This window comes from Rhinolophus hipposideros, assembly GCF_964194185.1.
Source record: "Rhinolophus hipposideros genome assembly, chromosome: 9".
In the NCBI taxonomy this organism is placed as follows: Eukaryota; Metazoa; Chordata; class Mammalia; order Chiroptera; family Rhinolophidae; genus Rhinolophus; species Rhinolophus hipposideros.
In genome coordinates, this window is record NC_138055.1 from 51,037,837 (window position 1) to 51,061,346 (window position 23,510).

At 47.5% G+C, this 23,510-nt stretch overlaps 1 protein-coding gene across 9 annotated transcripts in view; it reads right to left on the reverse strand.

Annotated features, from left to right (window-relative positions):
- The window catches only part of FMNL3 (formin like 3), a 49,944-nt gene extending 26,867 nt beyond the window's left edge, over window positions 1-23,077 (reverse strand). For 2 of the 9 annotated variants that reach the window (XM_081061406.1, XM_081061410.1), the window contains exon 1: window positions 22,650-23,056. In XM_081061406.1, the coding sequence (XP_080917532.1) occupies window positions 22,650-22,775 (126 nt within the window). In that variant the 5' untranslated portion in view covers window positions 22,776-23,056. Of the gene's footprint in view, window positions 1-22,649 lie in introns of all 9 variants that reach the window. The other 7 variants (XM_081061415.1, XM_081061411.1, XM_081061408.1 and 4 more) reach the window with 7 other exon arrangements.
- Window positions 23,078-23,510: the final 433 nt, after the last annotated feature.

Here is a 23,510-nt window from a genome sequence, read left to right on the forward strand (position 1 = left end):
CCTCTGCCCCTCATCTCCCTCCATTTGTCACCCTGTGCACAAGAGCTCATGGGTGCAACACAACGCTCCACACACACATTTTGCTCTAGGCCTGAGCTGCCCTCTTAGACTTATGGGAAAACTGCTGGAGGTACCTCATGACAAAAGACATCAGAAAAGTGAGCGCTCCACGACTTAAGCGTCAGTAGCGGCTTAAGTCTGGCTTTCTATTTTTGTTTAATTGAAGCTATCACTTTGGGGACAAGCTGCCAAAGAAAAGCCAGCTTTCACAGGCTCGGAGCCCTGTCTGGAGAACGTGCTTCTGTGATCCCTGATGACTCTAGAACCAGAAATGACTTGCTGAGCAGTTACAGGCCAGGTCGTTGAGCAGCCTGGAGGAAAAAGGGATGGGTTCACCAGATGTCTCAGGCTGAGCTCTGCCACTCACACCAGGGAAGTCAGATGAAGGCGAGGTCCCAGAAGGACAGCATCAATAAATACAGAGATGGCTTTGCCCAAATACCACTGCCCCAGAAGCCCGTTCTTCACCTTGGGGGACTCCTCCATTGGACTGCGAGAAGGCAAAGGAAGTTGGCCACGTCCCAATGCCAGCAAAGGCCCTGCTCTACCTTCTGCCATACTGTCAGCCTCACACCTGGTGTCAGGTAACCTCTGCTAGTCACCTGGTCCCCCAATTATGGCTGAGGACACCCCTTTCTGGCCTACACAGTCCAGAAGTACACAATCTCACATAGAAGAATTCTTATTAGCCCTGAGACCCCAGGCCCTAGCAAAAAAGCCACTGCCACAGCAACTTGATCTGTCTGCTGGCTCCTCAGCCCCTCCTCGCGGTGAGCCAGACCCACGCTCCCCAGTTACGCAGAATGGAAACTATTCTGCTGGGGGCAGCCGGCGTTCCAAAGCCAAGGAGTCTTGGGGCAGAGCCTCACATTCTCCCTGCAGCCAACCAAGGTCCTCTCTTCTCTTCATGATATTCTGCCCTCCGCCTGGGGAACCCTAATAGGCAGCACCACCTCTCCGAGGACACAGTATTCCTGGAGTGACATCCCATAAAGGGCAATTTCCGCTCTCTCCAGACCACTCACTCACTGAGACCCAGTGCATCTCCTTCACATACCTTCCCTTCCATTCCCACTGTCACCACCAGATGGGCCCTTACTGGTCACGCCTGACCCTCTGGGATAACCTCCTAGCTGGCATCCCTATTTTCAGCCTCCACCCACCACCCAACCTGTACGTGGATGAAATTTCTAAATTTCCCAGCATATAAATTATGTTTCTTCTCAGTTCAGAAACCTTCTCTGACTCCTTATCATTTACACAAACATGAACTCCTTGGCCTGCTGTTCTTAGCATCTTAAAGTAAGAGCTTCAGAGGTAAGATTCTCCCCAGGCTGGTCCCAGCATCTCTGATCAGCCTTATCCCCTTCTGGAGAAATTCTCCCTCCTGGAACATCCACTCTTATAGCATTTGCTTGTAACCAATGTTTCCCCAATCTTCTGAATCCCTTCCTCTTATTACCTAACTCAAAATCCAACAGGTCTGTGACTGACTACCCAACCTAAAATAATTAGCCCCTCTTCTGAGCTTCAAAGCATCGTCCTATTGAAGAATGATATGCAGAGACCTGCTTGTTATCCCCAACGTCCCCTCTTCATCTTCCACCAATATTCAGTTGAGCACTTGGCAGCCCAGAATTAATATATTTCTCATCTCCCCTGACATTTAAGTGTGGCTATGTGACCACATAGGATGCAAGTAGAAGCAGTGTGTACAACTCTGAGAAGTGTCATTAAAGGGAGGGAGTATACCTTCCTTTTCTCTTTTCTGCTTCTAGCTAGTTGGAATGCAGAGGTCATGGCTGGAACTTCAGCAGCTATTCTGGACCATGAGGTAACCCTGAAAATGGGATTCCAGGTGGGTGAAGCAACAAGAAAAAAAAATAACCTGGTCACTGCACTGATATCATGGACCTTAGCATGCATTGAATGTGTTCCATACAGAGTCTTTTCATGTGTGTGCGTCCTCTATTCACAATTAGAACATGAACTCCTTGAGGATAGAGGTCATCCCTCTTTGACTCATGTGCAGGTGCTTACTAAATAACTGATCCTGCTACTACCTCTCCCACCGCCACGTCTTTTGTTCAGCTCCTGGTTATTTTTAGAGGGGATGATCCAACTTTTCACCATTGTCCTACTATTTCTGGGCTCTCTCTCCTTTAATCGACTGTATGTTCTACAGCCCAAATCACTTTCTTTACATGCTGCTTCTCCCTCAGCAAACTCCAAGACTTCTCATTCTGAGTGTCAACTCTGTCCTTTACTTCATACCATAAATCTAAGCCACTACTCTTTAACCAGACTCATCTTCTTATAGCCTGTGAGACTAGAGGGCCCAGGGATCACCACCAGCTTACTTACCCCCGTAGCAGGTGTTCAATAACGATTGGGCAAGTTGAATTTCCCCATAATATACTCCTCTATCCTCCTGTCCTTAAGTTCTCTACTCCATTATACCCCGGGGAGATCATCTTCTGCCCAATTGCCTGCCATGCCCCTCCATCAGTTCACAAGAGGTGAAATCCCACCTTCTCTAGCAAATGTTTCATAAATGAGAGTGATAAGATCTACCTCCCTTCTACCCCCAAAAAGCCTCTCCACACATTTACTAACACCTTTAAAATGCGTTCACGGAGTTGTGATTTATGGCTAACGTCTCTACCTTTTATTGGACGGTCAATAAATATCCTATCACAAATCTCACAGTGTGGTTAAAGCACTGAATGAGGAGCCACACTGCCCTGTTATGAATCCTGGCCACCACTTACTAGTTGTGTGGCCTTGGGAGAGTTATTTAACCTCTATGAGCTTCAGTTTCCTCATCTATAAATGGAGGTAGAAACAGTACCTAGTTCATAGGGTTGCTATGATAACTAAATTAATATATGTAACACATTTAAATCAGAACCTAGGTAGTAAATGTTATACATAATGCTAGATTTTTTTTAAAAAATTTTTTGGTTTGAATTTTTAATTCAACATTTAGCTGGAAAACAACTGTAAGCCAAGCACTAAGCTAGGAGCTGGAGACGTAAAAATAAATAGGGCAAGATCCCTACATTCCAATAGTTTATACCCAGGAGGCAAGGTAGAGAAGCAAACCAGGGGCGAGGGTAGACAGCACATGTGAGAGACCCAGGTGGCACGGTGGCATTCCAGGAGGCGACATCTAATTGGACAGAGGGGTCAGGGAAGGCTTCCCAGAAAGAACCACTACAGGATATAACCCTAAATATCAAGCAGGAGAGTCAAGTAAAGGTAATGAAGGAGGGAGAGGGTGATAAGCTAGGTAAGGCAACAGCATTTATAAACATGTGGAAGCACAAAACACCACAAAAGGCCCGGGAGTCTCTAAGTGATCCATGGTAATGGAATGAAAAGTGTCCTATGAGGACATTACAGCAGGCAAGGAACAGCCAGATGACAAAAGCTCTTAGGAGCTAAGGCGAGGAGGTGGGCCTGAGTAGAATAATAGTGTTGCTGCCACCAAAACAAAAATAGTAATAATGACAAAAGTTACCATTTATTGAGAGAACTATGGTAAGAGCTCTATATGAATTATATTATTTAATTCTCACAACAACCCCATGAAGCTGGGACTATGATTATTTCCACTTTATAGGTGAGGAAACAAAGGTTTTGAAAGGCCGAGGAACTTGCCCAGGGTCACAGAGTCGGTATGTGGCCGAGCTGGGATTTGAACCCAGGTCTGACCCTGACGTTGAGCTTGTATCCCCACACAATGCCTCCTCTGAAACAATGAGTTCGATTAGCCCCAGTCTGTCTGTTCAAATTGTACGCATCCTTCAGACCAATGCACTCCACCTTCCTCGTGAAACCTCCGCAAACAACGCAAACCTCACACTCCTTCCTCTGAACCGCCTCCTGCTCACCATCATATTCGATCACTCGTGTCTTTGATGTATCACGCGCTGTGCCAACTGGAAGACTTGTTTTGCCTTGTGGTAGCTCTTGCGTATGTATAGAGAAAGGGGAAACTATGGCTTATAACCATCTACTCTGGCTCGGTCACCGTGCTAGACCCTTTAATTACAACATTTTGTGGACGATTCACTTCTCTCTCATGTTGTTATTCACCTTTCACATTCTGTACAATTTCCTGATCTAGACCGTAAGCTCCGTGTTGACTTTGAACAACACACTTGTTCCTGGACCCGGATGTCAGGTACACGGAGTTCCACAGACGCTGTGGCTGTTCACGTGAGCAGCAGAGGCTGGCGGGGGCAGCACTCCATTGCACCCAGTGCACCGACTGGGCACCCAGCTCTGGCTTTCCAGGAGTCTCACTATAAGTCCATGAGCTTATTATCAAACCATAAAACTTAATGAATCCCTTCCTACCTCCAGACTACATGTGGGAGGGGCATGACTCCTGCTTTATGGAAGGGTAAACTGAGGCCCAGAATAGGCACACATCTGTCACAAGTCATAACAGCTGGGGAGAGGCACTGTAAGTCTTCCGTATCTCCTGGTTATTTCAATTGCTCGCAAATGGGGGTCCACCCTGAGCCTCAATGATCCTGTCCTCTTTGGGGAGGAATCATAATGACCCCAGCCTGCTCTTGATCCATGAGCTGTCCTCACGACATTGTCCCCCTCACGTGTTTTAAAGCCAGAGCTTGACAACAGAGGTCATAGCTGCATACACCCCAACTCCATCTTTGAGTGTCCCAGCCTTTTCCCATCTCATCTGATTTCCCAAGTAGTCAAAAACACCTCTTTGGAGTTAGTCTTCTGAGACTTCCCGCCTCCTGAACCAAAGAGACCCCGTATCTTCTCTGCTTCTCACAATGTCTGGTGTCCGAAGTGGCATATTCACTCAGGGCCATGGAGGGGGAAGAAAACATTACTGAACGTCTCTTCCGTACCAGGCACTTTTCTCACAGGATCTCACTGCTCTCAATACCCACCGGAGATAAATGTTAGGATGCCTGTTTAACTGGGGAGAGAATTAAGAATCTCGGACCAAGTGGCTTGGGGTCTCACAGTAGAGTGGCAGAACCCAAATACAAACCCAGATATGTGTCCTCTAACATAACTTTTGCCAGGACGTGGCTTTTTCTACCAGGTCCTGCCATTTGCTTACAAAGAAAACGAATTTCCATGTCTGACTGTAGAAGGCCCACCCGGATTTGTCTGACAGGCTTTGGCTGATCATTAAACAGCACTTCCCTGTGCAATGTAACTGGGGTGGAACCAGCGGAACACAGCATGTGTGCCGGACACCTGAAGTTCAAGGCTTCTGTCTCAGAGAAAAAGGGTGACCAGGCAGAGCAAAGAGACAAGGGAACTGTCCTCTTGGACATCACATGGTGACAATTCCCTCATCTCTGAATGGCATTTCAAACATTCAGAATGCTACAGATAACGGCATGGGCTTTGGAATCAGGGATGACCTAGATCTGAATCCTGGTACTTTTCATGAGACTGTGGGAAAATCACTGAACTTCTCTGAATCTGTTTCTTCATCTATAAAATGTGGGTGATAATATCTACCTCTTACAAGAATTTAGTGAAGGGATGAATGAATGGGAAGGACTCTGCACAGTGCCTGGCACAGGAGACGGGCTCTGTGATGGTAACTGGAGGAGCTACTCCCGGAGTTGCAGCCGACTCCAGTTAGCTTTTTAAGCACATAGGCAAAACATACTTTACAACACATACGTATATAGAGATAGGTGACCAGTATCGGTTAAATATATGTATATGTTTATTACTTCTCTGGTTCGAGCCATTGTACACACACCCTTTGACAGGTAAGACTGAGACACCAACAGCCACCCAGAGTATTCACAGAAAAGCTGGGACCAGACTTGGGGAGACAGAATTGAGTCACTGACTAAGGCACTCTGCTGAGTGCTCGGGGAGAACTCCTCTAACATTCTGGAGGAGACTTTGCTAAACTGTCTTTCATGTTCTACCTTATCTCAAATCCCTCACTTCCCCACTATCTCGCAACTTCCTCAAGCCAAAACTGCGCTCTGTAAACCTGAGGCCTGATTCTGCTACAAATGTCTGTTTTGGGCCTCCTCAGCTGATTTACTGTTCTCAACAGCTCTGCTTCTCTCCCTGTGGCCCTGCGTCAGTCCTGGGAGTTGTCCCTCCCAGTCATTGAAGGGCTGTGCTATCCATGGGAATATAGAGAAAGGCGTGAGAATCTTTCCGCCTCCAATTTTAATCGACCAGCAGACACCGGTGACTCTCAAATATGTATTTGTATCCCAGACTTCTGTGAGCTTTAGCTTTAACTATCCAATCGCCCATCAGAGCTTCTGTCCAGACGTCTACAGGCTCTGCCACCTCACGTCTCCAACTGGCCTCGTCACTGACCCTTCTCCATTGTTTTTATTCCTGTGTTCTCTTAACTAGTGGGACCTCCATCTAACTAATTTAGCAAGCTAGACATTTGGAAGTCATTCTGAATTCCTCCTTTTCCCCTTATCTCTACCTTCCCAATGTCAAATGTAATCAGTCATCAAGTCCTCAAAATGTAATCTTCTTAAGTACTTCTTGCCACTGTCCCATCATTTCCACCATGCAAACCGGCCCTGGGTGAGGCTCTCATTCGCATCACACTGCCAGCCCCCACCCCCTCAAGCTGCCCACCCCCAATTCTGATTCTCTCCCACAGCTGCCAGACTGACCTGCCCACACCACTCAATGAATAGCATGAAGCACAGTCCCTTCCACGTGGCGTTCACAGCCCTCCTTCCTTATCCCTCCAGCCTCTGCTCCCCCCACTCTCTGCCTTCCTTCCACCTCACACATTAACAGCCCCAAGCAGCTGCATGAGGATTCTCTGAACACATCATTCTCTGTCTCACCCCCATGTCACGGCCCATGCTGGCCCCTCTACCTGGAATGCTTCGTCTCCCACACTTCTCCAACTCCTAATTATCCCTGGAGCCAGCAGAGATTTCCTCCTACAGGCAGTATTCCCTTGGCTCCACCTCTCCCCTCTGCTCCCCAAGCCTCTGCGGATCTTCCCCGTTCAACTTCCTAATCTGTATATTGCAGTGATATGTTTCATGGGCTGGCCTCCCTCTGGGCTGAACTCCTGGGGCAGACAATATCTTAGTCATTTTACTTCTCTGGCACTTAACACAATTCTAAGTGCTCCATAAATGCTTGTTGAGTGAATGAACAGCAGGCTGCACTTGGCAAGTCTGTGAGAGCTGGTGTCGGTCCCTCTGCAGTCTCCAGGCAGGGAAGATGACACCGTAAGCATTCTCAGTACTCCGCCCGGAGGCCCTCCACACTAGCAGGGTACTGATGCGAATCTCACCTGGCCTGCCCTAGGGTGAGGCTGGAGGAAGCTCTCTGCCCTCTTGCCTCTAAGACAACCAGAGGCAGCTGGTACTGCTTTTGCAAGGCTATGGCACCATCCTGACATTTCCTTGGGCATCTACAGGCAACAAGTACTAGGTGGTTTCTTTACAATTCATGGAGGGAATCGACTGAGAACCAGATGTCACCAGACACTGTCTAGCTGGCTACCCCTCAACTCCCGAGGTGAGACTCACAGCTTTTAACAAGGATATTCTGAGGAAATGACATAAATGCTTTGGGAGCTCACCAGGACCTGTTGCCCCATAAATGCACAAGATTCCTAATTCCTTAGTCACCCAGGATGCCAGCGGTAATTAGCCAAGCCCAAAGAGTAACTAATAACTGCCACTGGCCCATAAGTCTGGAACTCATGCCAGATGCATCAGAAAATAATGTGCAGACTTGAGCACTTTACAAGGGATTCACCAAGTGCCCTGACTGCCAGGGCCAGAGGATAATGAGTGCTTGCGTGATGCTGATTCTGCTGAGCGGCAAGTAAAAACAAACTACCACAACCACAAACAAGAAGTCTGTCCAAAGAAGGGGCCCAAGCGTACTCCGGACACAGAAGGTTCATACAAAGATGCTCCTTCCCGGTTCGCTAGCTGTCATCCATCCATTCGAGGACATTGTCTGGGCCTCACTCTAAGGCTGGCATTGAGCGGAGGGGAGTGTGTGACCTCCAATCTGCAAACGAGCTCATGCATCAGGGGCCTCTACCAGCCCAGAGTTCCGTGCAGTTCCAGGAGTACAGGTCTCAGCCTTGGCTGGCCTGTGCTGGCTGTGCTGGCCTTGGAAAATGCCCCAGTCCAGGAGGCTCTTACAGTCCGATCCTTCTATGGCTGTACCAGAGATGAAACGCGCAGGCCAAGGGCTACACCGGTTCCTGGAAGTCCTAAGATGTATGGAGAGGTCATGACGAGTCCAATATCATCAAGTAGGATGGCAAGGTGGCACTGATGTGTGGTGAGCAGGTTAGTGATTTTACAACTCTGAGGTACAAAGAACCAGTCTCTACCCAACAACAGTAATTTACATTTCTTAAATATTCTCAGTGGGCTCCTAAATATCAAATCCCTGATTTCACTAGTGGTCTTAGAAAATTTCTACTTAAAATTTATTGAGCACCCACTCTGCCAGACTCTGCCCTAGATCCTTTACATATGCTATTTAACCCTCACAAAATCCTTAGAAGCTAAGTAGTATTATCCTGATTATACAGATAAAAAAACTGAGGCCCTGGCCCAAGGTCACAGAGCTAATAAACGGCATGGCCAGGATTCAAATGCCAATCCATGGAGCCCCAAAGCTCTTGCAAAAGGCCGGGCTGAGCACCCAGTCACAGGCTGGAGGAATCCCTGCGCTCCCTGCAGTTTCCCAGGCCAGACTTCCTTCTCCAGCCAAGAACACACAGAGTGACTTCAGGAAATCTTGAGAGAATCAGGCTTGAGGAGCTCTGGAAACACAAGTATCTATTTACAGTTAATCAGCACCCTGCCCAGCCCTGCAGACAGTTCTGACAAGTGGAGCCGGGAAGAGGCAACCACAGGCTCTGACTGGGGCCCACCTGGGCCCCCACATGAGCACTGATCTGACCCCTGCCCAGACTGGCTGGGTCACCATGGGGAGCCCCTTCCTCAGAGAAACGTTGGGGACCAGGATCCAGAGTCCACAGAGTTACCCCTCACTATTTCACTTTTCTCTTGGACCTCAACTCCAAAATTTGTCTTGTCTCCTTATCTAAAATATTGCCCCCATTACTCTCTATCATCCCTTCCCTTCTTTTCCTTCATGGCGCTTCCTGCTACTTAACATTATATTACACACCTGTATATTTGTTTATTGTTCTCCCCAACAACGTGAACTCTCCGGGGCAGGTCTCTTTGTCTTTTTTCACTATGGGATCCCTAATGTCTAAAATGTAGAGTGAAGACTCAATAAAATTGTGTTGACTAACTGAGTGATCACGCAATCAAACATTTAAAAACTCTACTTCCATCCCAGTGGGCTATGTAAGAAGACTGAATAACACCGACTCCCAGGGCAGCCCCAGCCAACCTGTCATCGGACCCTAGCATGCTTCCAAATATCTCCCCCTCACTTCACCCCTAGGCTCACACACCCTAACCTGCCCCCAGTAGGCACTAAATGGAGAAAATGGAGCAGCGCCTAGGGAGGAGACACATTTCTCTTCCAGTTAAATACAGTCCAGGACCTCGGCAAATTAAAAGCTCCCTCTTTACTGAATCCACTCAGCTTTAGTTATAGGTCGCACTTTTTATTTTTGTAACCAGCCAATCCACCAAATTATAGGCTCAGGCCACCGGGAGGCACGCCAAACACTGGGACTAGCCTAGCAGTGGCACTGCCCTTTCTAGCCTGAGTGGGGGTATAGGAGTGAGGGCTGAGCACCAGTCAAACCTGAAAGGGCAGAGGGCATGACAGCTGTGCTGGGCAGAGCAGAGTGAGGAGCCTGCTCTCACTCAGGCCAACAGACTGCCCAGAGCACAGCCAGATGCAGGGCTCTCCACAAGCAGCCACAGTGAGCTCTTACAACGAAAAAGCAGAGCAGGTCAACCCCCTACCACTGATATTCAAACTCCGTCCCAGGGCTGATGAGGTCCGCGTAGCCTGGGCCCCACTCACCTTTCTTCTGCTTTGTCAGACATCTCCTTAGCGTCCTTGTCAACTAGTCTGGCATTCCTTCAGTTTCTCCAATGAGCAAAGTTCTTTTCCACCCCAAGGCTTACACGGGTTGTTCCCTCTTCCTAGAAAACCCTACCCCCAGCTCTTTACATGTGGCTATGACCATGAATTGGGATGGCTGGGTCTGCAAGACTGGAGTAGAGAGACCACTAAGGTGTCTATTACAGCAGACTGGGCAAGTGATGAGGACAAGTAGAGCAGTAATAGTATATATGGGGCGGGTGAGAGGAGAAGGAGCCCAGAGCGACGCCCAGGTGTCTGGCCTGGATGACTAACTGGGCGAGGGGGCCATCCCCCCAATACAGCGTGCAAGAAAACACTGGCAGGTAGGAAGTTGCTCACAAACATTGGAACTGTTAGTATGCAATGAAATATATTGAGCAGCTACCCGAACAAATTGTTAATCACACAAATTATTTACTACAAGACATTTTACTCTAACGCGAGGCAAGACAGATTTGGCAAAGGACAGGATTAGACCAAAACTTGGTGACTAGAAATGGAAGCTTCTACATTTTTGGACTTGTGCAGTTCCGAGGTAACCTGTGGGGTCATCTTCTAACCAGTTTTACTTAAAGCAAATTATTCTGATTCTCTAACCTTTAAGGATTAAGCATTTATTTCTCATATATTGCAATCATTCAACATTAACAAACAAACCCATGCATGGCCAGGAACCATTTACCAATTAATCTCTATTCCCTGCTGAAAGCCGGGCAGGAAGGCCCTCACAGACTTTTCTAACAATCAGGGGCTTTTCAGACAAAACTCTTGAGAATTGAGTGTCCGTTCTGATCCAAGCTCCCCTGTCTGTCTGTAACAGGACTCCTCTATTGCAGCAGGCAGAGTTCCTGGCTGCCCGACGTACAGCTGGCTCATTCTTCCTCTGTAATCCCCTCCCATATGCTCTGGCCTACAACAGCGGCCTTTCTTGGGATCCATACCTGTCACCTTTAAGACCACAACTAGATTGAAGGACGACTTGGAGATGATGAGCCCTAAAGAAACACAGTCCCCCAATATTCCCCAACAAAAAAAAGTTAAATTAAAAACACACACACACACACAAAAAACCCCAGCTTACAGTCCATGCCCTCCTTAGAGCACTGCCTGATTAGTGACCCTTTGCTAACTCTCCAGCCCTACGGTGCCTGTAGCTGTGTGACACCCATCACCTGACAGCACCACCTAACAGCGTGCTCCTGAAGGGGCGCTTTGAGCTCCCTGGACCTCAGTTTCCACACCTACAAAATGGAGATGACAATAACCACTTCACAGGGCTGTGATAATTAAATGAGATAATGTGTACAAAGAGCTTTGCATGGTGCCTGGTGTGAGATTAGCACTCAGTAAATGTCAGCTATTAAAATGATTAGCTATCCGTATTCTGGGGAGACAAGAATCTAGAGAACGTGGCTTCCACGGGGTCAGGGCTGCTGAACTGACTTGGCTTGGAGAAGCTTAGCCGCCTCAAAGCCCAGAGCTCATGTGTATTCTCTCTGCTGACTTCACCTGCTACGGCTCTGCTAAGGCAAAAGGTACAGTTAGCTCTCACTGGCCCGGAAATGAAAGAGGCTAAAAATACACAGCCTGGCTTGTCTGGGGGATCATGTCTACATTTAAGAATTTGAAATATAGCCTCAGGGCAGAAGAGCACCCCTTAGGATTCTTTCTACTCTGAGAACGAGTGCCAAGCTCAGCACAGGGCAGGGAAAGGGCTGTGGCCAGCTGCTGAGTCCACTGGTGGCCTTTCTCCCTCTTGCTCTCTTCTTTTGCCTTAGTGCAGAGAATAAGAGGAACTTTCTTTTTGGCCATAAGAGCTGAGTCCTCCTCTCCTATTTTTATTCCTCTTTTTCCCTTACAGAAGGAATAAAATGTATGAGTACATATTGTAAAAAAAAAAAAATTTTTTTTAAATAAATCAATGAACTCAAGAGCTTGAAGGAAAAAAAAGAGTCACGGTTCAATCCCCAACCCTATTCATCCCCCTCCATAGGTCACCACAGTTACTAGCTTGGTGTTAATTCTTCTGGGCCTTTTTTCTATACATTTACAGATAAACACATGTGGCCTTATAAAGCATTATATATAGTCTTCTTTTAATTGCCTTTTCAGATGATTATATTTATACACACAGACACATATCGTCAAGATTCCCATCAGCCACAGCCATTCATTGGGTGCCTACCCGGTGCCAGGTATTCGGCTGTACAGTGATAAGCATTTGTCAAGTCTCCACCCTCATGGAGTCAACAGTCTGGGAAGACAGACAATATAAACAAGTAATCAAACAAATAATTTCAAAATAAAAAATACAAAAGAAATGAATAGAATGCTAAGACAGAGAATAAGAAGGGAGGGAGATCTCTCTGAGAGGTGGCATTTTTTAAACTGAGACCTGAAGTATAAGCTGGAGCGAGCTATTTAAAGACCCAGGGAAAGGGCCTTCTAGGAGGGGAAACAGCTTGTGCAAAGTCCCTGAGACAGAAAGGAGCTTGTCCTGAACTGAAAGCTAATGTGGAGCTTGGTAAACAGGAGGGCAAGTAAAGATGAAGAGGGCAGCAGGAGCCCCGTGATGCAGCCAAGGGCCAAGGTCAGAACTTTGCTGTTTTTTTAGTACAAAGGGAAGCCACCAAAGGTTTTTAGGCAGGGGGATGATGCTATTTGATTTATATGTTAAATTTGGCTGCTTTGTGGAGGATGGATGGGAGGATGGAGAAAGGGGCAGTAGAGAGAACTGGAGGCCAGTTGGTTGGATGTAATACAAGGAAGAGCCAATATTGGTTTGGAATATCGGCTCCAAGAGGCCGTGGCAGTAGAGATAGAGAGATGGGTAGATCAAGATATATTTTTGGAGATAGAATTGTCAAGGCTTGCTGACATACTGAGTATGGGGAAGGGAGAAAGAAAAATTAAGGTAACTCCCAGTATTTGCTTTGAGTAACTAGATGAATGGAAAGGAAGGAGATTTGGGCAGGAAAAGGACAATCAAGTTATTTCCAGTTTTTTACTTTTAAAATGCAGCTCTGAGGATCCTTTCCGTGTGCCTTCATGGACATATGTAAACAGTTCTGTAGTGCAGTTTGCTGGAAGTAGGATGGCTGGGTTAAGCAGTGTGCACATTTGAAATTGATAGACCCTATAAAATGCCTTCTAATGTCGATACCAAATTACCCTACCATTAATAGTGTATTAATGTACCATTAATGACAACCATGGACATTGTCAATCTTTAAAATTTCACCCAGATAATCAGTATAAAAAGTTTATCATTTAAATGTTCATTTCCTTGATTTCTAGTGAGGTTACGAAGTTTTTCTCTTCTTTAACTTTTAATTATATAACTAACATATAAGCACATTCTCCTTGTAAAAAAAATATAAACAGTATAAAGCTAAATTCCCTTTGACTCTCTTTTCCTCCCATTATGGTTCCCTCCCTGCACCCCAGAGCTAACTATTGTTATCCATTTTATTTATATCCTTCCAGAAAATTTTCTATGCATTTTCAAATCTACATATATAATCAAGGATTAAGTATCTTTCAGAAATTGTATTTCTAGCAGTCCTTTTACCATGAACAAAATATCTAACCGAAAAGTTTTGCTTAAAGCCTCTCTAAGTAAGTGACAGTTATGCTGAGACCTTCTCCAAGTTAGGTTAAGGTGTTGTCAAGTTAAGTATAAAAGCATGTGGCATATACTCAACAAATGTTCTCTTTCCTTAATGTAAACAAGTTAAATCCAGGCATTTGGTGGAGACAAGAAACTAAGCCATTCCTAAAAGAATGAGATGGGAGACTCCACCCAGCAAAAAACTCTTTTAATGTTGTCCTGAAAAAAACTTTGTTTCATAATAAATAAGGCCCCCAAAGATTTGAATTTTGCTTCAAAAATGTTAGTATGAAATATTCTGAGCAGTTAAAAGTGTCAGGTGTTGTTGTTGTTGTTGCTGTTTGGCTTTTGTAAGGCAGAGAGAGGATTTCAGCAGAGAAGTAACGGCTTGAGACTGGGCTTGAGACTGGATGTTCGCAGTCCCCTCTCAGGCACGCCCTGGGAAGCCTGGATATTCCCACAGCCCTTAGGCCTGATGAGGCTGCAGCTTTAAACGGGCCATACCTCCAAACACAGGATATGACCTAACCTTTGGGCCTCACTGCAAGGATGCCACTGGTTCCCCTGGCTTGTCAAAGCACATCCTGTCATCCCTCCTAGATGTTCCTGGAGGTTGAGGGTCTAGTTCAAAGGGGCAGACCCCACCACAAAGCATCCTTCATCAAAGTTAAATCAAAATGTCCAGAAGTTGGACTATCTCCCCCTGAATGGGGATCAGCCAAGTTTCAATAAGCTCTCTGTTTCGGAACCACCAAGAGGCATCATTGTATCTGAACTGATAACCAGGGCTCCTTCTTCCTACGAAACATCAAGAGCACTGTTTGTATCAAGCAGCTCCTGCCGTGGCTTCTCCTCACCATCTCTACCTTCCCATTCCTCTAGCCTCAAAGCCAGGGATGCCAGCAGATCCAAGAATGAGCTTTAAACCCCCAAAATACTATGTGTGTGCACATATGCGTGGGGGGAGGGAGAATTAGGGGTCACAAGTTTAATCAGATTTTAAAAAGCATCTGTTACCTAACAGATTCAGAAGCACTGTTGAAAGGTCTTCTCAAACCTATTCCCAAACTAAAAGAACTTTCACCCTGTTTGAGGAGCTAACCAGGAGGTAGGCAGGCAAAAGTCAGCAGTGAAGTATGTACACCCCACGCTGCTCCCTGATAAGTTTTAGGGTCCCTATTGTTATCAGTTTTATTTGTATTGTCCCAGAAATTTTTCTATGCATTTTCATATCTATATATATGTTTATAATCAAGGATTAAGCATCTTTTAGAAGTTGTATTTCTCGTAGTCCTTTTAGCATGAACAAAATATCTAACAAAAAAGCTTTAGAACCAACAGAACAAAGGGAATCAGGCATTAAACCTACAGAGAGAGGTAATAAAAAGAGGTCCATCGCTAGCCTGAAGGTGTAAGAGGAAATGGGAAAATCAAGAGGGCACGAAAAACTACTGCTTTGCCTTCACTGTTACTGCTCTTGAAGCTCCATCCCCAACTGGGGCACAAGGCAATGGAGGTGCAGACTGTAGGGGAGGATTCTCACCGGGAGTGCTGTGAGCTCTGTGATGGCTCTTCATTGCGCGAGGCTGCCCTTCGTCCTCAGGGTGGTTAATATCCCGGGTTAATATCACTAAGTGCCAGGAGCGTCCCCAGCCAGTGTGATAAGCAAAACATCAGCACTTGTTTCCCCAAACCCCCTGCTGGGACAATACCTCCCCCAGCTGAAAACCACTTTGCCTTCTGGGAACAGAGGTGGCGTAGTGGGTACCGTATATGCCACAAACATGTACCTGTAGAACCTCGATAGATTACAAAGTATTTTCATTATGTTGTCTACTTTGAACGTCCTCAAAACCTTATAAGGTAGGTATTATCATCACCCATTTCATAAAAGATGAAATTAGCTCAGAAAAGTTCTAGGTTTTGCCCAGGGTCATTCGTCTGGAAAAAAAGAAAAGGCTACAAAGCTGGATCAGAGCCCAAGTCTTTGGACTCCAAACTGATGCTCTTTCTTTCAAACCATCCTCAGCCAAGAGTCTCAGACCACCTACTTCCACCCAGAACGGACTCCCCCCCCCCCCAGGTTGCAGGGCAAACACTCGGAAGATCTAGTGATTGGCTCCTCAACTCCCTGCAGCAAGGAAGCTGGTAAAAACTGAGCAGAAACTAATTCTGCTCTAAGCTGTAGGTAGTTCTTAAAACAGGATAACCATCTCCTAAAATACCCAAACACCGAGCTCATCCTCAGCTCTTACTTAGACAGGGGCTGAGCAATTGAAGGAGGGTGTCATATTCTCTAGTCTAGAGCCGAGCAGAAATGAGCAAGCAGGAGAGGAAGACAATACATACCTTCCCTGTTAATATTTTTAGGGACCCTAGGCAAGGCCACCAGAGCAATTCCAGCCCAGGCAACAATGCTGGCTGAGGTGGCAAGGTGGTAAAAGAAATGGGGAAGAGGGGCTGGCCAGTTAGCTCAGTCGGTTAGAGCGTGGTGCTGGTAGCACCACGGTTGCTGAACATTATTTAGAACACCTTTCAAGGACCTCAAAATACTTTATAAACTGAGACGAATATGCACATTTGTAAAGCTAGGGGTCGGGGAAGACTCCTCCCAACAAACCCAATCCAGACCCTCTACGACCCAACACACAAACTCCCACCCCACAACTCTGTTGTGAGGTGATGGAAGACAGAAAAGGTAAGAGAATCTGGAAAGAGGATTCTGAAAGTTGAAAAAAAGTAGAGAGGAAGGCGGGCGGCAAAGCAACCAGAGCCTCTCGAGGACAGAGAGGCAGCCTGACACCTCCACCTCTTTCTTGGAGGTGCTTATTCTCCGATGCAGGAGGAAAAGAGATAAAAAGATGTGATTCTGCCAATGGAGGCAAGAGAGAGACTGGAAACAGGAATTCGGGAATTCTAGCCACCCAATTAGTTCATCTCTATTCTGGAACCCCCTTCTCTTCACGGATGACAACCGTAAAACCCTTAAGTTCCCATCTGGTGCTATTCCAAGAGGGAGCCTTATAGTGCCCAGAGGGATTCGGGGTGGGGTGGGGGAGCTGTGTGGCAACAGCACCCTCTCTTATCTTCAAAGAAAAAGGTCCTTCCTCTTCTCTGAAGTGCACTTCCGAACTGGAATGAACCCCCGGCCTTTCCCTGGCACTGCTTCAGCTCAGCTCAGACTTGAGAGAAATGTTTCCCCAGAATGAAGGTGACCAGATAATATGGATTTCGGGCAACCAGTGCTGCTGTCCCCTGGGCCCCCTGCAGCCAGTTCTGGTCTAGGCCAGTTCTAGTCTTGACCACAGAATCAGGGCCCTGGCTTTCGTCAGCCTTCCCAGGCCACCTCGGGGCAGGGGAGGCTCTGTGGTCTCATTTCCTCTCCTCCTTGGCTTCTTTTCTCACTTCACTGAAGATTAGCTATTTCCACCACGACCAGTTCCTGTTCTCACCAGCTGTAGTTGTTTCCCCGCAGACAGGGCTACGAAGCACTGGTGCGGCTGCCACCTGGGCTGTCCCAGCTGCAGAAACAGACCCAGCGAGTCCTGAGCTGAAGGGCTTTTTCATTCCAGAAAAGACAGCAGGGAGAAGAAATTTTAAGAGGCAGGAAGTAATTTTAAGAACACACAGTGGATATACCGGTGTCCATCTTATTATGATTTTAATCTTACATAATAGTTACATAAGAAATGCAAAGTAAAACAAGACACCATGTCTCATTCAGGAAATTGACAACGGTTTTTAAAAAATTAAATCCTCCAGTAATGGTTAGCTTATAGAGAAAGGAAGACACACGACAGGTGGAAAAGCCAACTAGTACAACTTTTTTAGAAGGCATATTTCTCAAAGGCCTTTGAAAAGCATACACCCTTTGACCTGATAACTTGACTTCTAGTCATTTATCCTAAGGAAATAATCAGAACTACACACAAATAGTTATGCACAGAATATTCATCACAGAGTTATTCATAGTAGCGAGCGCGCAAGAGAAATACAAGACAGTAATAAAATATATTATGGAGTACTATGCAGCCATGAAATCATGATACTGAAGAATATTTAAACAAATGAGAAAATGCTTAAAATAGTAAAAATCAGTTTACGCAACAATATGCACCGTATAATCCCGTTAGAATATATATGTATATCAAAACGTCAATAGTAGATAGATTAAAGGTGATTTTAATTCTCTTCTTTATACGCTTCTATATATGTTATACATTTTTCTATGTTTAACTTCCAAATTTGCTTAATAAACATGTATTATTTCGTCATCAGTAGAAAAGAAGCTATTCTCAATCCTCCTCCCTCCCTTTGAGGATACTCATATGCATTACTCCTTTTTTTAGAAAACCATTTGGAAATGTGTATTTAGGAACCTAAAAACGTATCCTACAAACTGGCATGTTCAATTTTGGGTTTCTATCCTAAGCAAACAGAAGCAAACAACCTAAATGTGCAACAGTGGGGGGTAGTTAAGTAAATAACGGTATATTTACTTGATGGACCATTATACACTGGACAGCATTTTAAAATGCTTACAATGATTAGCATGGGAAAACTAATAAAATTTTTAAAAACTGGATTTTTAAAACACATTGGCTCCATTTGGTAAAAGAACTAAAGAAAACAATGGATGTTCTTCAATCTAAATCTTCAATCTTTTCTTCTTTCTAAATCGCTCATACTTTTATTAAAGAATGAGTATTACTTTAAGAGAGAAAGGACAAAAACCCTAAATCTCCCTCTGAGCAATGGAAACATTCCCAAATGACAAGGGGTCCATTCCATCAGACCATCCCCACACACACATATACACACTGCCCCAGTCTAAGGCAAGGTCATAGGGGACGGGCAAGGGAATGAGGATCCTCTCTCTGTGGCCTAAAGTCTTCTCAGTGGGGTCTCTGAACAAGAGTGGGTTCCTCTGACCAGCTGCTGTTGTCAAGGGCCCTTTCCTTCCCCCAAGTGCTATTCCAGCCTGAACTAATTCACTAAAATCTCCAGAGCTAGAGAAAAAATTCCACGATGGCTATTTGGAACTTGATATTGAGTCCAACTTTTTCCCAGCCCCTTTCTGTGTCCAAGGAGGCCCCTCAAAGCCTCTAAGACAACTAGCACCCAGGCCGGCTTAGCTCCTACATCAATGTTACACTTACAGCAAACCCCCAAGTCATCAGTCATCACCAGGGAAATATGAGAGGAGGAGCCAAGGCAGGGACAGCCTGTCACACAACCCCACCCTCGTGCCCTGAAAGCCTCCTCCTGAGGGATAGCCAGGGCTTTTTCTGGCATCAGAACCTTCAGACTCCATTTCAAGTCTACAATAAGTCAGCAAAGAGAAAAATCAGGGTGGAAACACAGCAAAGGCAGACGGCTATCTTTTCAAAGCCCTGAAAGTCCTCTGCTTCCCCTTTCTATCGAAGGAAAGGCTAGTACTGGCCGGAGTGCTAGCTTCAGAGTAACTGAGCATAGACAGTAACCTAGTTAGGACCAAAACACAGACTGGGCCTTTATCAGACCAGAAATCAGCTCTCATTCTGGTTTTAATAAAGAGGACCCCCAATAACTGTCCATCCCTAAACGTCTCAATACTCAACAGAATGGGAGCTGCGGCTCAGACAGGGAGGTAAGGAAGGATTCCAAGGAAACAGCATAACGGTAGCTTCGGAACCTTTTTCATATGAGGGCACACCTAGAAAATAATACTATTTGTACAGTACATGGGGTGTGGTGAAAGCAGATCCCAGTCAGAGGGGACTAATCAGCGACCTCAGCTGCCCCCAGGGATGAGGGGATCCGTATCCCAGCACACCAGGAGGGAAGCCCTGGATTAGGGCACTGGGCTGGGTTAGGACTCTTGGGATCAACGTACTGAACAAATCACCTCATGGCCCCAGACCTCGAGCTCTCCAACCTCGGCTGACAGGCCATGGGTCAGATCATGTGTCTGCACCAGAAATCTCAGAGCCGGTGGTCTTGACTCAGCAATGATACAACTTCCCCAACCACGGGTGCTTTTCAAGGGGGTTTCCATAGATACATTGGAACTGGGGAAGCCCTCCATCTGACAGCAACAGACATAACCCAGAGACTGGCTATATAAAATGGGGTAATTGATTTCATCAGATTTCAAAACTTAAAATCCCTTTTTAGGAAAACAAGTGGTCTCAGGTCTGAGTCATTGCTAAGAGCTACAAATGTAAAGGCTACCATTTACTGAGCACATAGTAGAAGCCAGACTCCGCTAACTAAGTACTTGATTTCCAGTTTCATTAAGTCCACACGACAACCTCATGTGGCAAATGCTATTATTATCCCCATTTATAAGAGGAAACTGGGACTCAAAGAGATTAAATAACTTGCTTGAGGTCAAACACTTTTCTAACTGGACACTGTGGAAAGCCACTATGTGAGCCCATTTTGACTTGAAAGTCTCTATGTTTAACCAGGACACCTGCATGACATCTCAACAAAACCCCCAAACACTATTTGGCTTTTTCTGAAAGCAAACCAATTATAGTGAAGCTGACAATCTGGGAAAGAAATGGGTGAAAAAGGAGCAACTTGTCTGACTCCTTCACACAATCAAGGAAAGCAGCTAATCTATATTGAGTACTATATTGGGTGCCAATCGCCTTACACACGACTCACCTAATTCTCACAGTCCCATCAGGATAGGTATTACTAGCCCCAATTTACAGATCAGTAAATTTATAACATTTATAGATGACACTCAGAGGGGTTAAGGCAATGGCTAGGACTGAGCCCTTGCTTTTTCTATTACACTCTGCTTCTCACTGACTGTTCAAGAAATATACCTGAGCCTGTTCCAGGGTCAAACATCCAACAGCCAGCACAGTTCCCAAAGGATAGCAGGAAGGGCACATTTCAGGACCAGAGGAAAAGTGATCTTGAAGAGCCCCCAGAGAAGAACTCAAATGCCCAAGAAAGCATGATTTCCCTGTATTGGAAAAGTTGAGGTAAAATCCCCTTCTCTCCTAAGACAGCTAACTAGCCCTGGCCTGCCCTGTTCCAACCCCCCAGCAGCAGCAGCTCAGGCACACAGAAACAAGACCAAAACAAAAGCCACAAGGAAACAAATCAAAACTTTATATAGAAAGGAAGGTTTGCAAGTGGGTGGTCTGGTCCCCTGCTTAACCTAGGCTCTCTGGGTGCTCTGGCTAGTCATCGGGATACCACGTGCATTTCATGGATATTAAGCCATCAATTCGCCAACTAAACAAATGTATCAACCAAGCTCCAACGAAGACATGACCGACTCCGGTTATGAGTTCTCACAACAAATGGTCTGGCAGCCCTTACCTAAGGTAGCCCCCGCCCCAGGCCACCCGAGTCCACCATCCCTTTCTCTCCAATTTCTGACGCTACCTTGTGCCAGCTCACTGGGGGTTTTCATACCCCCACTGGAGTGCAGATTCCCTCCCACTCGTTTTCCCAACAGTTGAGCTCTTGTTCTCAAGAGCACAGAATCCCAGGCTCTCCTCCTCAGCCTCTGAGATGGCCACAGCACATTAGTAATCACTGACTCACTCCATTCCCCCTGCGGAGGCTAGGGGAAATTCAGAGGGGCACAGGATGTGTGGCCCAGATCGCTCTGGTCCTTCGCTGCGCTGGTGGGCAGAGAGCTGCCAGTAACACTGCTTCCCCTTGGACCCCCATGGATCCTCTCTGCTTTGGCTGTGGTACCAGTGGGCCGATGTCAGGCTCTCCACCATCAGAGGCCAGGATCTCTCGACAGCTCCACTGATGCCAACAGATCTAATCTCCCTATTCCAAGGCAGATGAAATCCAAGAAGGCTGCTAAGTCCACAACTTATCCCTCCTCGTGGGCAAAGGCAAAGCCAGCCCTGCAGGCCATACCAACAATAATGGCAGCATTGAGGAACTAGGAACTATTTCCCCAAGTCTGTTACTGTGTTAGCAAATATTCCATCACTTAGTTCACTTTCTTTCTCCAAAGCTTCATTTTTAGCTCCAACATATTCTTAGGCTCCATCCCAGTGATATCAGCTCAGACCCTCTCTATTCACAGCCACGGACATCAAAAGTCCAATTCCCACGCCAAAGGAGAATCCCAAAGTCAGCAGTAAAAACTCATCTGTACAGATCATTTGGTTACCTACAAACGACTTTTAAAAAAGGCACAAGCAAGGAACACCGACCAGCCACTAAGGCTTGACATAAAAGGGGAGGAGGGCGGGTTGGTTTGTGTGTTGTTTCAATTGGAAAAATACACTAGTGAAATGGCTTATCCACATGTTCAGCCCTTTTAGGCAAATCCCACTATAACTTTGCAGGATGCCTGCAGGGCCGTTCTGAAAATAAGTAGAATGGCATCACTCTTTATTCCACCCCCTCCAAGAGCTGCCGGCCCCCTCCCCATTCCCCCTTCGCTCCCCCAAACATCTGGTCGGGGCTGGGAGTGGGACCCACTCCCTGGAAAGCCTGCATGTTAACACGAGAGGCGGTCTCCCCAGTCAGCCCTGGCTGAGGCAGAGGAGTGGGCCGGCCCCAAGCTTCCGAATTCCCCCCACCGGCGCGAGGCTCAGGAATGAGAATTCTAGGGGCCCGGGGAGACTGTCGGGGAGTGGGGAGACGTGAGCAGGGCAGCAGAAAGCGGGCATGGGGAGAAGAAGTCTGGATCCCGGGGCGCTCCCGAGCGGGGGACCTTCCTCCCAAGCGTCCAGCGGTTGAAGCGTCGGCCGGGAGGTCCCGGATAGGGCTGTCCCGCCGGCCGGCGTCCGCTCAGGGGTTCCCGGAAAGGCACTGGAGGCCGGGGTCTGTCGGAAGCCCTGAGTGAAGGGGTGGGCCGCGCGGGGGAACTGAGGCCAAGCCCCCCACGGAGCCTGGGACCTGGGGGGCGGGGGGGGGAGAGACTGGGCTCCGCTCTCACCAGCACCAGGGCGAACCTCTCTTCCAGCTCACAGGGCTCAGGCATCGGCATCTTGCCGGGCGGCGGCAGCAGGGAGACAGAGGGCGGTTCGCCTGCTCCCCCCTCGGCGCTCTCCAGGTTGCCCATCGCCGCGGGGCCCCCTCGGGGGCCTCAGCCCCCCACCGCCACGCCCGGGGGCTTTAGGCTCGGCCGCTCGGACCCGGCTCCTCTCTCAGCGCCGGCTTTCCCAGTCCTGACTCCTCCGCCCGGTCGGGGGCGCCGGGGACTCCTCGGGGGTCCCGCAGGCGATGGCGCTCGGCGCCGGCGGAGGAGGCGCAGCGGCCAGTGGCACAGAAACGACCGGCACGGCAGCCACGGCTCTCGCTCACGCCCGCGCCTCGCGGCTCTCCGCGCGCCGCCCCGGCACTGCCCCTCCCCGCCCCGCGCTCTCTTTCCCTCTCCCCCCACCCCCACTTCGCTTCCTCCCTCCCTCCCACTCCCCGCCGGGACTCCCGCTTCCCCCCGCCTGCGCCGACTGCAGCCCGCTCGCGGGGCTCCCCATTCATGCAGGCCCCGCCTCCCGCCCACAAACCTCCCGGGCGGCCGTCCCGCCCCCTCCCACGCCCGATTGACGACCACAACTACCAATCACCGCGCCTCCCGCCCCCGGCGGCCTCGCGCCTGGCGCCTGGCGCGCCCTGGCGGCCCTAGTGTGCATCTTTTCACCGCGCTTGCGGTGAGTGTGAGCTGTCGGCTTGCACTGCCAGGAAATATGGATCTGGCCCTTTCCCACCAGGAGCTCACAATGTATACCAATAAGTCAAATATGGGGCAAAGTGTGAAAAATAACTACAAGAGAAGTAGAAATTACTAGGACGCTCA